The sequence below is a fragment of the Trichomycterus rosablanca genome, chromosome 16 (assembly GCF_030014385.1).
Source record: "Trichomycterus rosablanca isolate fTriRos1 chromosome 16, fTriRos1.hap1, whole genome shotgun sequence".
In the NCBI taxonomy this organism is placed as follows: domain Eukaryota; kingdom Metazoa; phylum Chordata; class Actinopteri; order Siluriformes; family Trichomycteridae; genus Trichomycterus; species Trichomycterus rosablanca.
The window spans coordinates 28,209,028-28,222,000 of NC_086003.1; the positions used below are offsets into that span (position 1 = coordinate 28,209,028).

At 44.5% G+C, this 12,973-nt stretch overlaps 2 protein-coding genes across 3 annotated transcripts in view; one reads left to right on the forward strand and one right to left on the reverse strand.

Moving 5' to 3' along the window:
- ppm1nb (protein phosphatase, Mg2+/Mn2+ dependent, 1Nb (putative)) overlaps positions 1-4,715 on the forward strand; it is an 11,125-nt gene extending 6,410 nt beyond the window's left edge. For both annotated transcript variants that reach the window (XM_063011137.1, XM_063011138.1), the window contains exons 4-6: positions 530-644; positions 1,515-1,578; positions 2,782-4,715. In XM_063011137.1, the coding sequence (XP_062867207.1) occupies positions 530-644; positions 1,515-1,578; positions 2,782-2,808 (206 nt within the window). In that variant the 3' untranslated portion in view covers positions 2,809-4,715. The remainder of the gene's footprint in view (positions 1-529; positions 645-1,514; positions 1,579-2,781) is intronic.
- A 3,664-nt stretch (positions 4,716-8,379) lies between these two features.
- On the reverse strand, positions 8,380-10,876 carry kcnk12l (potassium channel, subfamily K, member 12 like). Its single transcript, XM_063011885.1, has 2 exons — positions 10,531-10,876; positions 8,380-9,389 (listed from the first exon to the last, which is right to left on the reverse strand). Exons 1-2 carry the CDS (start codon positions 10,874-10,876, stop codon positions 8,380-8,382), a joined length of 1,356 nt encoding a protein of 451 aa, XP_062867955.1.
- Positions 10,877-12,973: the final 2,097 nt, after the last annotated feature.

Consider the following 12,973-nt stretch of genomic DNA (forward strand, 5'->3'; position numbering starts at 1 on the left):
GACACACAATTGGCATCTACACAGCCACAGTGTCGGTAGTTTAAAATAGATCTATCTCCCATATTCCAATCTATTTGCAGTGGTTCTCAATCAGGGGGCAGAGGCCTCCTAAAGGTTTTTATTTCAAACTACCTATAGCATATGTTGAATCTTTGAGAATGGACACATGCAGATCACAATGCCCTTGGATATCTTTGCTGAAAGCTTAACAGTAATATCATAACCCATTACGAGGATGTCCCAGAGGAGGGTCTAAGAGGGGGGAAAAAAGGTTGAGAACCACTGGTGTATTGATCATCCTGTCTCATTAAGTGTGATTCTTTATAAATCTTTTCAATTAATTGCAATGGGACCCCCTCTAGGTTCACTGAGGCCTCCTAAGGAGGTTGAGAACCAGCGCTGTACGGTTTAACAAGAATGAAAGCAACAGTTCATAAATATTTTGTTTTTGAATAATACTTAAATAAAACTGCTGCTATTATAATATAACGCGGCCTGATTGAGATGTGAATCTGTGTGAATATTACAGAGATCTTTGAGGAACTGAGCGGGAGAGGAGATGAACCTGATCTTCTCTCAGTACTGACTGTGCTGGCTTCTACTGTCATACCGGGTCTACCACCAGGTGGCGGCATTCAGAGCAAGTAAGATACTGTGTCGTGAATCCACCCACTAATGTCAATCTTGTGTGGAAAATACATTATTTGGCAAAAAGAATGTGGACAGCTGGCCATGCTTGTCGGAAATACCATTCCAAAACCTAGCCATTAATATGCCCAGTAAGTAATGGTCATCCGAGAAAGTTAATTCTACATTGTAGAATGTCATTTAACTTAGCTAATAATCTGCTAATTTGTCATTAGTCAGTATGGGGGCAGAGGTAGCTCAGTGGTTAGGGATGGGACTGGTAATCAGAAGGTTGCGAGTTCATGGCCATTAATACGCCAACTAACTAAATGGTCGTCCGAGTCCCGACACAGCAAAGCACTGCCATGTTTGACTGATGATATAACGTTTCTACATTGAAACGATGTATTTGCTTTTGACTGACATAACAAGACCCTTGTTGTTTAAAAATATTCCGTTTTTAATTTATCTGTCCACACATAATTACTCCAAAACTTTTAGGGAGCTTCCAGGGTGCTTTTTGCTAATGTCAGAGAAGCATTAATCTTTCTCATGTTTATCATTGGTTTCATCATGCAGCCCTCACATGGTCAGAAACACTGACCTAAGCTTAGGTTTGTGACATTTGCAGTGTGTTACATATTTTCTGGGATTCGTGCCCCTGCATCATAAAATTGTCAGTGATTTAAAATCTTTGGATTTGTGGGAGGAAACCAAAGCACCTAAATGAAACCCAACGGACACAGGGAGAACATGCAAACTCCACATAGAGAGCACCCTTGCCACCTGGCCAAGAAATCAAACCCAGGCCCTTCATGCTCGCCCCAGCTTTGTGTGTGATTTCTTTAAAAGTGTAATATATGAATGTTACATTTTGTATTTCGCAGAAGAAACTGCATCATCTCAGCGTACTATCAGCAGAAGGAGGCCCGGAAAGCAAGATTAGCACAGGTAGTTTGAAAAAAAATTTAATTATTATTATTTATTATGAATGACATCAGACCTTATTGCAGAAAATACTACAGCAAAAAGTATGAATCGTGCACTGGAAATTTGTATAGACTAATGTTTATTCATTTGTATAGAGTCTGCTTTAAGTACTTATACTTGTAATGAGTACAGCCAAACTAGGCTTATTTATATGGGCACAGAGATGTCACTAGCTAGTGGTCAGACATTATTTTTTAACTAAGAATTAGGAGATCATGCTGATTACTGGACTTTTACACGACCACATTCATAAATACAATTGCTTTTGAAATATTTTTTGACCCAACTTTTTATTTAGAAAACTTATATGGCCATGTCTGTGGGACATGTCTGTGTATGTCTGTGGGAATTTGTGCCCATTCAGTTAAAGTAGTGTTTTTATAGCTGGGCACTGAAAGCCAGGAAAGCCTCAGTTGATGTTCCAGTTCATTTCAGTTGAGTGTGGCTGAGGTCAGGATTTAGATTCTTTAAATCGAGACTTTGTTCATGTCTTTATAGAGCTTGCTTTTTATTATTATTATTATTTTTGCATTTTTCTCCCTTTTTCTCCTTTTTAGCGAGTCCAATTGCCCGATTGCGTCACGCTTCCTCTCCACCAATGCCGATCCCCGCTCTGATCGAGGAGAACGAGCTAACCCACGCCCCCTCCGACACCTGGGCAGCAGCCGTATGCATCTTATCACCTACACTTTGACGAGTGCAGTGCAGCTCAGCAGTGTGTACGGAGAGACACACCCTGAGAGCACTCTTTTCTCATCTCTGTGCAGGCACCATCAATCAGCCAGCAGAGGTCGTGATTGCACCAGTCATGGTAGAGAGAGACCCCATCCGGCTTAGTCCCACCCATATCTGAACAACAGGCCAATCTTGTTCAGCCGGCAGGCAGAGCTGAGATTCAATACGATGTATTCAAGATCCAGCTCTGGTTCCAGCATGTGTTTTTACCACTGCGCCACCTGAGCAGCAATAGAGCTTGCTTTTGTGCACAGGGGCATAGTCATGCTGGAACAGCTGCAAAAACATGAATCCCAATACTTTTGTCCATATAGTATAAATCTTAAATCTTATAAAGAATTGGTGAAGGTTTTTGGACAAAGAAGTAATAAAAGAAATACTCAAACTGTAATGACAGACAGTTTGATCCTTGTTTGTTTATGCTTCCAGGAACTTGGATCTGTGGCTTCCACCTAGGGTCCTGAACGGCCCGATTTAGAAGGGTGCACGCTGGTACACCGTATCATTTTCACATGTAAAAATGTCTTTTTTACGACCGCCAGAAAGATCATGATCCTGGATTATAGTATAGCAACAATGAATTCTGTTCTCCTGCTCAGAGAAACGTCTCTTCGGTGTATAATAAGTAAAGTTAATGACATAGGTCTCATAGGTTCTGATATTTGTAGAATTATTTCCAGACTAAATATATATATGTACGTAAACTCTCAGGTAACGTGTAAAAAGAAGATTTTGACATTTGAAGGAAATATTGAAGTTACAGTTTTCTAGTCCTGAACTTAGTCCACTTCACAATTTTTAAACATCATGTGAGTGCTGTATGGATGCAGATATGCACCGACCAGGCATAACATTATGAGCACTGACAGGTGAAGTGAATAACACTGATCATCTCCTCATCACGGCACCGGTTAGTGGGGGGGATACATTAGGCAGCAAGTGAACATTTTATCCTCAAAGTTGATGTTAGAAGCAGGAAAAATGGGCTACACGACTGGGTCAGAGCATCTCCAAAACTGCAGGTCTTATGGGGTGTTCCGTGTGCAGTGGTCAGTATCTATCAAAAGTGGTCCAAGGAAGGAACAGTGGTAAACCGGCGACAGCTGGATCTGATAGAAAGGTGTCAGAATACACAGAGCATCACAGTTTGTTGCGTATGAGGCAGCAAAAGGGGGGCCAAAACAATATTAGGAAGGTGGTCATAATGTTGTGCCTGATCTGTGTATTTGTGGGTTTTTTATATTTGCACTGCCAGTTGAAAGTTTTTAATCAGTGAAAAGATGAGTGTGTTACGGTTACAGTCAGACTTTGTATAAGCTCCACAGCTTTACAAACATGTCTTTATAATGAAGTATTTTCACACGTTCGACCACTATTCAATACATATTTAGGAATATAATGATGTACATCAAGACTCTGGTGCTAAAACACCTCATTGTCCAGTGTGAAAATTGCACATTTGAATACTGATGATTCCACTGGTGCTGCACAACTAATATGTACTATTACTTGTATGGTAAAGTAATATGTGGTTTGGGACACAGCCAACATTAACAACGTGGTTTATGTGTAAATAATGTAAATATAAACATATTTTGATCTGTTTGGTTTCTATTTAATGAACCACTGACAATATAGTGATATGAAAACATGTGGACTAGGGGGGAGTGGAAACTTAGTGGTTAAGGTACTGGATTAGTAATCAGAAGCCACTGCCGCCACTGTTGGGCCCCTGTGCAAGGCTCCTAACCCCTCCAGAATTGTAACTCGCTTTGGATAAATGTGTCTACTAAATGCTACAAATGAAAATGAAATAATTTAGACAAAATACTACAATCCTACTTGTTTTTACCACTGATGTGTAAACATAGTTTGTATGTTAGCTGTCCAGGTTGGAAGGGTAAACAGGGTTGTTTTATACTTTGTGTATTTATAGAAAGTCAGAGATCCTGGTAGTTTTAGAGTAAATTGTAAAGCTATTGGGTCATAATTGAACAAAAAGTGTTTAAATAATGACAGGAGCTTTATGAAAATGAGCTTATTGCTTGTACAAAAACTCAGTTTAAAACTTTCGCCTGGCAGTGTACTGACCTAAACATGGACCGATCCGGTTCCTCAGAGGTTTCTTTCTGTAATTTAATCCGATGTTTGCATGATGTGTATTGTGCTGCCTTACTGACTCCTATCAGTCGATGCCAGTAGATGGACAGTGTTGACATTAATGATCGATTTTCCTATGTCTGTTATCAAATTAAAGCACTATTGAATAATGTTAACGTGAAATAAGCTTTGTGCAGAGTTTACACTTGTATATTAATGACACTTGTGGTAATTTGAAGGTCAAACCCTCAGTAATAAAGAAATAAACACTGATAAATAGTGTGAAGTGTGTATTTTTTGCATCTGTTCCTATTAAGTAAAGTATTAAGGTTCAGTTGGAGTTTTGGACAGTCGCTCTGACTGCAGGACTTGTTTGGACAGTCTTCTACACCAAAAGTTCCAGCCATTTGGGTTTTTGGACACTGGTGGGGATATGTTATTGCAAGCATTACACACAAGACAGGAAACACCAGGGACAGGTCACCAGTCCATCACAGAGCAAACACACATGCACTCATACCTATAGGGGGATCTCGGGAGCTGGTAAAGGGCAAACCATTTAAGACACAGCAAGTCTTCAATAAGTATCTTTGGACAGGGGGAGGAAACCCACACAGACATGGGGAGAACGAATCGAACCCAGGACCATCTTGCTGTGAAGTCACAGTGCTACACACGATTAAAACATTTGCTCGTTTTAGGAGCTTAAAGGACAAAACTGGACCCTCTGGAGTCGCTTTTAAGACACACTAAGTCTAAACTGACTCTAGAGGACACCAGTGTGTAACTGCTCAGTTTAGAGTCCTGTGAATCGTCATCCTGCACCTACGGATTTGAAAGTGGGGTCACCAGTGTTCCATTTTGGGGTTGATTTCCTATTGTTAGCATTACACAAAAAGAAACATGCATTAATTTTCTGTTTTACCACCCGTTTATCTTATTCAGGGTCACGGTGAGTACAATTCACCAGGCGAAAGGCAGGAAAACACCAGGGACAGGTCACCAGTTCATCACAGGGCAAACACACTCATACCTAGGAGGAATTTTAGTATCTCGGGAGCTGGTAAAGGGCAAAACTGGACCCTCTGGAGACCCTTTAAGGACACAGCAAGTCTCCAATAAGTATCCTTGGACTGGGGGAGGAAACCCACACAGAAAGGACCCAGACCACACCACCTAGGAATCAAACCCAGGACCATCTTGCTGTGAGCTGTGATCCACCGAGTCACCGTGCCGGCCTCAAAGAAACATTTAAACCCAAAAAAAGGACAAAACTGGACCCTCTGGAGTCGCTTTAAGACACACTAAGTCTGAACTGCCTCTAGAGGGCGCCAGTGTGTAACTGCTCAGTTCAGTAAAAGTCTCAGTGTTTGGTAGCGTCTTCCTGCACCTATAGGGATTTAAAAGTGGGGTTACCAGTGTTCCTTCCAACCAAGCAACCAACAAAAGTGTATAAAACCTGCACCACTCAACCTCAGAATACATAATACTGCACATAAAATGCGAATTGTCCAGTTCCTGCCATCTACCCTGTTCTACATGTTACACATGCATTAATACAATGACTGAAAGCCTTCATGACCTTGTTACCTGCTCGCTATCCCTTTTAGTTATGCTGTAATAATTAGGGGTGCCGGAGTCTAAAGCTACTTTCTGCAGAACTGACATTTTTACTCTTAATGATTTCACATTTCCACTACATTTTCTGTTGTTTTAGGGTTGCCACCTGTCCCGGTTTTCCCTCTCAAGGTTTCTTCCTGTAATTTTAAGGGGTTTTTCGCATACAGCGCCTTCTCTGGCTTGTGCAACTGCAACCTTAATGAAGACACGATCAATAATAGGCGTGTCTGAAATCGTATTCCTCCAGACACAGTTGACCCCCTATTTAATGACATTGTCACTGTATATGTTGCTACTTATAGTACGACATCATCTAATATATTTATTCAGGCCAAACATCTACAGATAAAAATAAACCTCTAGGGATTTAATTGAAGTACGAAAAGCCGTTAAATGACCCAACACTTGTTGGCCTCTCCATACTCTGTGCTTTTCTCAGAGCGCTGCGACATTGGCTGCCCCGGCTCTCGTTGAATCAGTCTGTGATCCTGAAGGGTGGCTGAAGAAGCTCTCCAGAGACCCAGTCTGATTGCTGGCCGTGTAAACCAATCACTCCAGCAGTTAGAAGTGACTCTCCGATGAGCTGATACAATTGCGACGCCTCAGTCGGTTACGTTTCCTCCCAGTAAAGACGTGAAAGTTTGATCCTTCTGTGGAAAAAAATCGTTCAAACGTAAACCAGCGTCCTGATCGCTGAGCGCTGCCCGTCTCTGGAATAATCTATACCTTAATTACCCAGACTGAAGAGTAGACTTTAAATGTTCAGGCATTTTTACTACATATTTAATTATTTATTAAGATTTGAAGGTGATGTTTTACACTTTGGCTTCATTCATAAAGGACAGGTAGTTACAGATTACCCATAATTCATCAGTTCAAGTTCAACGCCAAACACCATCACGGCCAATTTTGTATCTCCAGTTCACCTCACTTATACAGCTTTGTACTGTTCAAGGAAACCAACACAGACACGGAGAACATGCCAACTCCACACAGAAAGGACCCTTCACGCTGTGAGGCGACAGTGCTCCCCACCGAGCCAGTGTGTCTTCCTACAGTAGTGGTAGCAAGGCCCTTAACTTGCTTAGATCATACACCGATCAACCATAACATTAAAACCACCTCCTTGTTTCTACACTCACTGTCCATTTTATCAGCTTCACTTACCATATAGAAGCACTTTGAAGTTCTACTGTACAATTACTGACTGTAATTCATCTATTTCTCTACATGCTTTTTTAACCTGCTTTCACCCTGTTCTTCAATGGTCAGGACCCCCACAGGACCACCACAGAGCAGGTATTATTTAGGTGGTGGATCATTCTCAGCACTGCAGTGACACTGACATGGTGGTGGTGTGTTAGTGTGTGTTGTGCTGGTATGAGTGGGTCAGACACAGCAGTCCACTCTTTTAGACACTCCTACCTAGTTGGTCCACCTTGTAGATGTAAAGTCAGAGACGATCGCTCATCTATTGCTGCAGTTTGAGTTGGTCATCGTCTAGACCTTCATCAGTGGTCACAGGACGCTGCCCACGGGGCGCTGTTGGCTGGTTCTCAGTCCAGCAGTGACAGTGCTGCTGTGTCTGATCCACTCATACCAGCACAACACACACTAACACACCACCACCATGTCAGTGTCACTGCAGTGCTGAGAATGATCCACCACCTAAATAATACCTGCTCTGTGGTGGTCCTGTGGGGCTCCTGACCATTGAAGAACAGGGTGAAAGGGGGCTAACAAAGCATGCAGAGAAACAGATGGACTACAGTCAGTAATTGTAGAACTACAAAGTGCTTCTATATGGTAACTTTGATACTTTGGATAAAAGCATTTGCTAAGTGCTGTAAAGATCAGGATCTAAAAAGCAAAGAGACGAGCTGGTTTGTTTGGAATCCTTCTACTAGTCACATTGTAGATTAACCGATTAACCCTTCATTCAACCATAATCATTACTGCTCACAAATAAAAACATGGTAGACTACGGTGGTATTTGGCACATCTTATACTCTGTCATAACACAATCTGCTGCTATTTATGGAATGGACGTCTACCTCACGTCTACCTCATTGTCTATTGGTCAGAGTCGCGGTGGGTCCAATTCATTGAGCGAAAGGCAGGAGACACCCCAGACAGGTCGCCAGTCCATGGTCCACCTGGGAACCAAACCCAGGACTTTCTTGCTGTGAGTGGACAGCGCTACCCACTGCGCCACCCACAAGTGTCTGTAAACTATTCCTATTGGTTTGATTCAAAGCTCTGAATTGTACTGACTGGTGCTGGTAAGCGTGGTCCACGATTTCTGAACTACCTGTCCACACTGGTTTCTTGTAGACGATTATTCATGATGGCCAACGCACCGACTCCACCAGAAAAGCCGTTCTGTCTGACATGGCTCTGTCTGGGATTCCCGTGTGCCGTCTCCGAGAGCTGCTTCTGCAGAATAGCCAGAGAAACCTTGTTAGCCATGAAGTCATTGACCGAGATCATCTCTCCTGAGAGTCTGTGCCCGGTGAGATACCCTGCGTCCGGCCCGAGTCCAGCATCGGTCTCACTGTCGCACACGGTTTCCACCGAGGCGGTGGTGAAGCGCTGCTTCCGTGCCGTCTCGTTGCCAGAAGCCGGGTGCACCGCGTTACGCTTCTGCGCCCTCTGACGGGCGTTTCCGGGGACGGGGTGAGTGCCGCGCCGGTGGGCGGGCAGGCAGGGGCAGCAGCAGCAGCATTTTGAGCCGTGCCTCCTGTAGGTGCGTCCCCGACACGGACACTGCACCCTGCTGCAGTCCAGCTTACCCAGGATCCAGTTCAGAGTCTGCTTGATGATGATGGAGATGACGTTAAAAAGCGAGTAGATGCAACACACGCCCATGAGGATGAAGAGACAGTTCCCGAAACGATAAGCCTCCTGAGCCGTGTAGGTCTCCCTCTGGCTGCTCACCAGATCTCCGAACCCGATAGTGCTAAACGCCACGAAGCAAAAATACAGCGAATCGAAATAGTCCCAGTCCTCCATCGCCGAGTAGAGCGCCGATGCGCAGCAGGCGATCAGGAGCGCCGCGATGCCCAGGATGAGCATGACGTAATAGACGGACGGTTTCCAGCCCTCGAGACTGTCGTCCTCGCCGCGGGCCTCCTCTCCGCCCACGCCAGCGCGCCGCAGCTGCCTCTCGTGACACCAGCGCATGATGTACGCCAGCATAGTGATGATGCGCTCCAGGAAGAGGTTGAAGAACAGGATGGTGGCAGCACAACCGATCAGTCCATAGAAGATCAGAAAGACTTTCCCGCTGATCGTCACCGGTGTGGTCATCCCAAAACCTGCAAAGACATACGTTAGGAGTCTGATGTTCTACTGCATCTGCATCCTTTTCCCCATTTCTCCCACTGTAATAATTTACCATTCCCTATTACAATAACTCAGAATGTACAAATCTGTACAGCACACTATACACTTCTCCGCTAATCCTGTTATCCCCTAAACCAGACAGCAGGAGCTGCAGTTAAACTGGCAATGAGGAGAAGCCCTGTCTGACTTTAACTTCTTCAGGGCATTCCGGGCAGAGAGCACAGATGAGACTCTCCGCGGTGGTGGGCTAGTGTATTGGACTGCTTTACCACCTGAGTACTTCTACAAGCATTTTTCCTCTCAATCTAGTTGTATCCAATCGTACCCAGTCATATTTCGCTTCCTCTACTGCTGCTGACCTCCTGTCCTGACCAAGAAGGACTGTGTCTAACGCATGTGCAGGATCCGACCGCTTCTCTTCACCTGCACGATGTGGGTTCATATGGAGCTCCGTATCATGCATGGAGAGTCAGGCACCGATCTCCCTTATCCCCCGTCTCTGTGCAATGCCATCAATCAGCCAGCAGAGGTCGTAATTGCATCAGTTATGAAGAATCCTCTCCAGCCCTACCACCCTTGGACGAGCCAGTTATTCTACGTATAGGCGCCAGGCTCGCCAGTAACAAGTAGATTTTTAAAGGTTGGCTTGAAGATGAATCAGTGGTGATCCCCTGTTACCAAAGGAGAGTATTGTTACCAAAGAACCACATTGCAATCTACCTGCCCTCTTAACTTTGTACTGGTTGCACCACCTTTAGCATCAATGACTGCACCAGCGATTTTGATTACTAGTACAGTCCGCAAAAAGAGAGCAATATTTTTTTCACACCTCTGTACATGCTTTATCCTGGTCAGAGTCACAGTGGGTGTGGTTCTCGGTTCTCAATGCATTTATACCCCCTCCCTCCCCACCACAGACGTGGCCAATCATGTCTGTCTGTAGCCACAGTGGCAGCACTGTGGATTCGATCCCTGGATGCCAGAGGCAGTGGGCTAGCTTAATTTACCGGTGCCACGGACAGCAGGCTTGGATTTTGGTTTTCCAAATGACCATAGATCAACAAATCGCTGTTCTTGGAATGTAATACACCCATCAAACCCAGTGAAACTGACCTATTGTGGACACCACGGTGCCAACAAAGTAGAACGCTCCAGAGAAGTCCCAGCGCGGTCTCAGAGGGTCGACGCGGATGCCGGTGCCGAAAGCCTGCTCGAACTGTCTCAGCAGGGTCTGCAGACTCTCCAGGCTCAGCCGGTGCTTCCGTGTAAAGTTGGCCAGCTGTTCGTCCCACAGCTGGTGCGCCCTCAGTTCCGACGGACGCTCGAGAGCCGAAAACACGAGCGCCCCGCACAGCAGGTAGAGCAGGATGAACGCCGCCAGCAGGCCGAAGCGGGCATTGTCCTCGTTCAGGTGAGGTGAGAAGCAACAGCTGCGACTGACGTTCGGTCTGCGAGGCATGACTCAAGCGGCAGCAGGAAGTGACACGCCACAAAGACTACACACACTCACACACACACACAACACGACACAACACGAGAGGCTCGTCCAGACGTCAAGAGCCCACGTGCGGCCAATTACAGGCGGTTAAGATGCGCCGTCGTAATCAGCGGTCATTCCAGTATCATGTTCTGGTGGTGCAGAGAGGACGTGTTGAGAAAACGATTAGGAAATCTAAGAGCGCCTCAAGAGATGCCGTTTTGGGAGGCAGGGAACAGTAGGGCACACACCAAGATCTCATGGCAAGCATCCTCCATGGCAGCGTCCAATTTTGTGTTCTGTATAATAAATTGTAGACACTGATGCGTTCTTAACAAAGCGTCCATGTTTTGCTCCAATATGCCTGCAAACAAAACGTCACCATTATTGATCATCCAAAAGTATTTAATAATAATTAATAATCATTTTTATTTCATTTTCATGTTTTAAACAGGACGCCAATCCATCACGAAACCTCAGCTGTCCCAAGCACTCATTACTCATATTGTGATTAATAAATACAAATACACGCGGCCTGTTGTATTTGTACAAATGATAAAACATTTTAATGATTTCATTGTGAATACACCGATCAGCCATAACATTAAAACCACCTCCTTGTTTCTACACTCACTGTCCATTTTATCAGCTCCACTTACCATATAGAAGCACTTTGTAGTTCAACAATTACTGACTGTAGTCCACCTGTTTCTCTACATACTGTTTTAACCTGCTTTCACCCCCTGTTCTTCAATGGTATTATTATTTAGGTGGTGGATGATTCTCAGCACTGCAGTGACACTGACATGGTGGTGGTGTGTTAGTGTGTGTTGTGCTGGTATGAGAGGAGTTTTGAAACACCTCACTGTCACTGCTGAACTGAGAATAGTCCACCAACCAAAAATCCACCAACAGCGCCCCATGGGCAGCGTCCTGTGACTACCAATGAAGGTCTAGAAGATGACCGACTCAAACAGCAGCAATAGATGAGCGATCGTCTCTGACTTTACATCTGCATGGTGGACCAACTAGGTAGGAGTGTCTAATAGAGTGGACAGTGAGTGGACACAACACACACTAACACACCACCACCATGTCAGTGTCACTGCAGTGCTGAGAATGATCCACCACCCAAATAATACCTGCTCTGTGGTGGTCCTGTGGGGGTCCTGACCATTGAAGAACAGGGGGGTGAAAGCAGGTTTAAAAAGTATGTAGAGAATCAGATGGACTACAACGTGTTGTAGAATTGTAGAACTACAACGTGCTTCTATATGGTAAGTGGAGCTGATAAATGGACAGTGAGTGCAGTTTCTGTGTAAGAAAACTTAGCAATGTACATCCGCTGTTTTTACAGGAAAACCTAAATGAGTACACTAACTCAGATAAACTCTTTACATCAATCAAACGGCAAACTACTTTGAACATGAGGAAGGCTGTAAACAAACAAGCTGCCCCAGCAGACAAGGGCAACAAGTTAAATTGTCTTGTTTACACTAGTAAGCAGTGAAACCTTCAGGGAAGATCAGTGTGTGTGTGTGTGTGTGTGTGTGTGTATATACAGTGTATCACAAAAGTGAGTACACCCCTCACATTTCTGCAGATATTTAAGTATATCTTTTCATGGGACAACACTGACAAAATGACACTTTGACACAATGAAAAGTAGTCTGTGTGCAGCTTATATAACAGTGTAAATTTATTCTTCCCTCAAAATAACTCAATATACAGCCATTAATGTCTAAACCACCGGCAACAAAAGTGAGTACACCCCTTAGTGAAAGTTCCTGAAGTGTCAATATTTTGTGTGGCCACCATTATTTCCCAGAACTGCCTTAACTCTCCTGGGCATGGAGTTTACCAGAGCTTCACAGGTTGCCACTGGAATGCTTTTCCACTCCTCCATGACGACATCACGGAGCTGGCGGATATTCGAGACTTTGCGCTCCTCCACCTTCCGCTTGAGGATGCCCCAAAGATGTTCTATTGGGTTTAGGTCTGGAGACATGCTTGGCCAGTCCATCACCTTTACCCTCAGCCTCTTCAATAAAGCTGTGGTCGTCTTAGAGGTGTGTTTGG

Bases quoted from the DNA above. Each gene is read 5' to 3' on its own strand.
- kcnk12l (XM_063011885.1), bottom strand. From the start codon at position 10,876: ATGCCTCGCAGACCGAACGTCAGTCGCAGCTGTTGCTTCTCACCTCAC. The intron at 9,390-10,530 runs GTCAGTTTCACT...ATGTCTTTGCAG, and splicing joins CACCGTGGTGTCCACAATAG to GTTTTGGGATGACCACACCG.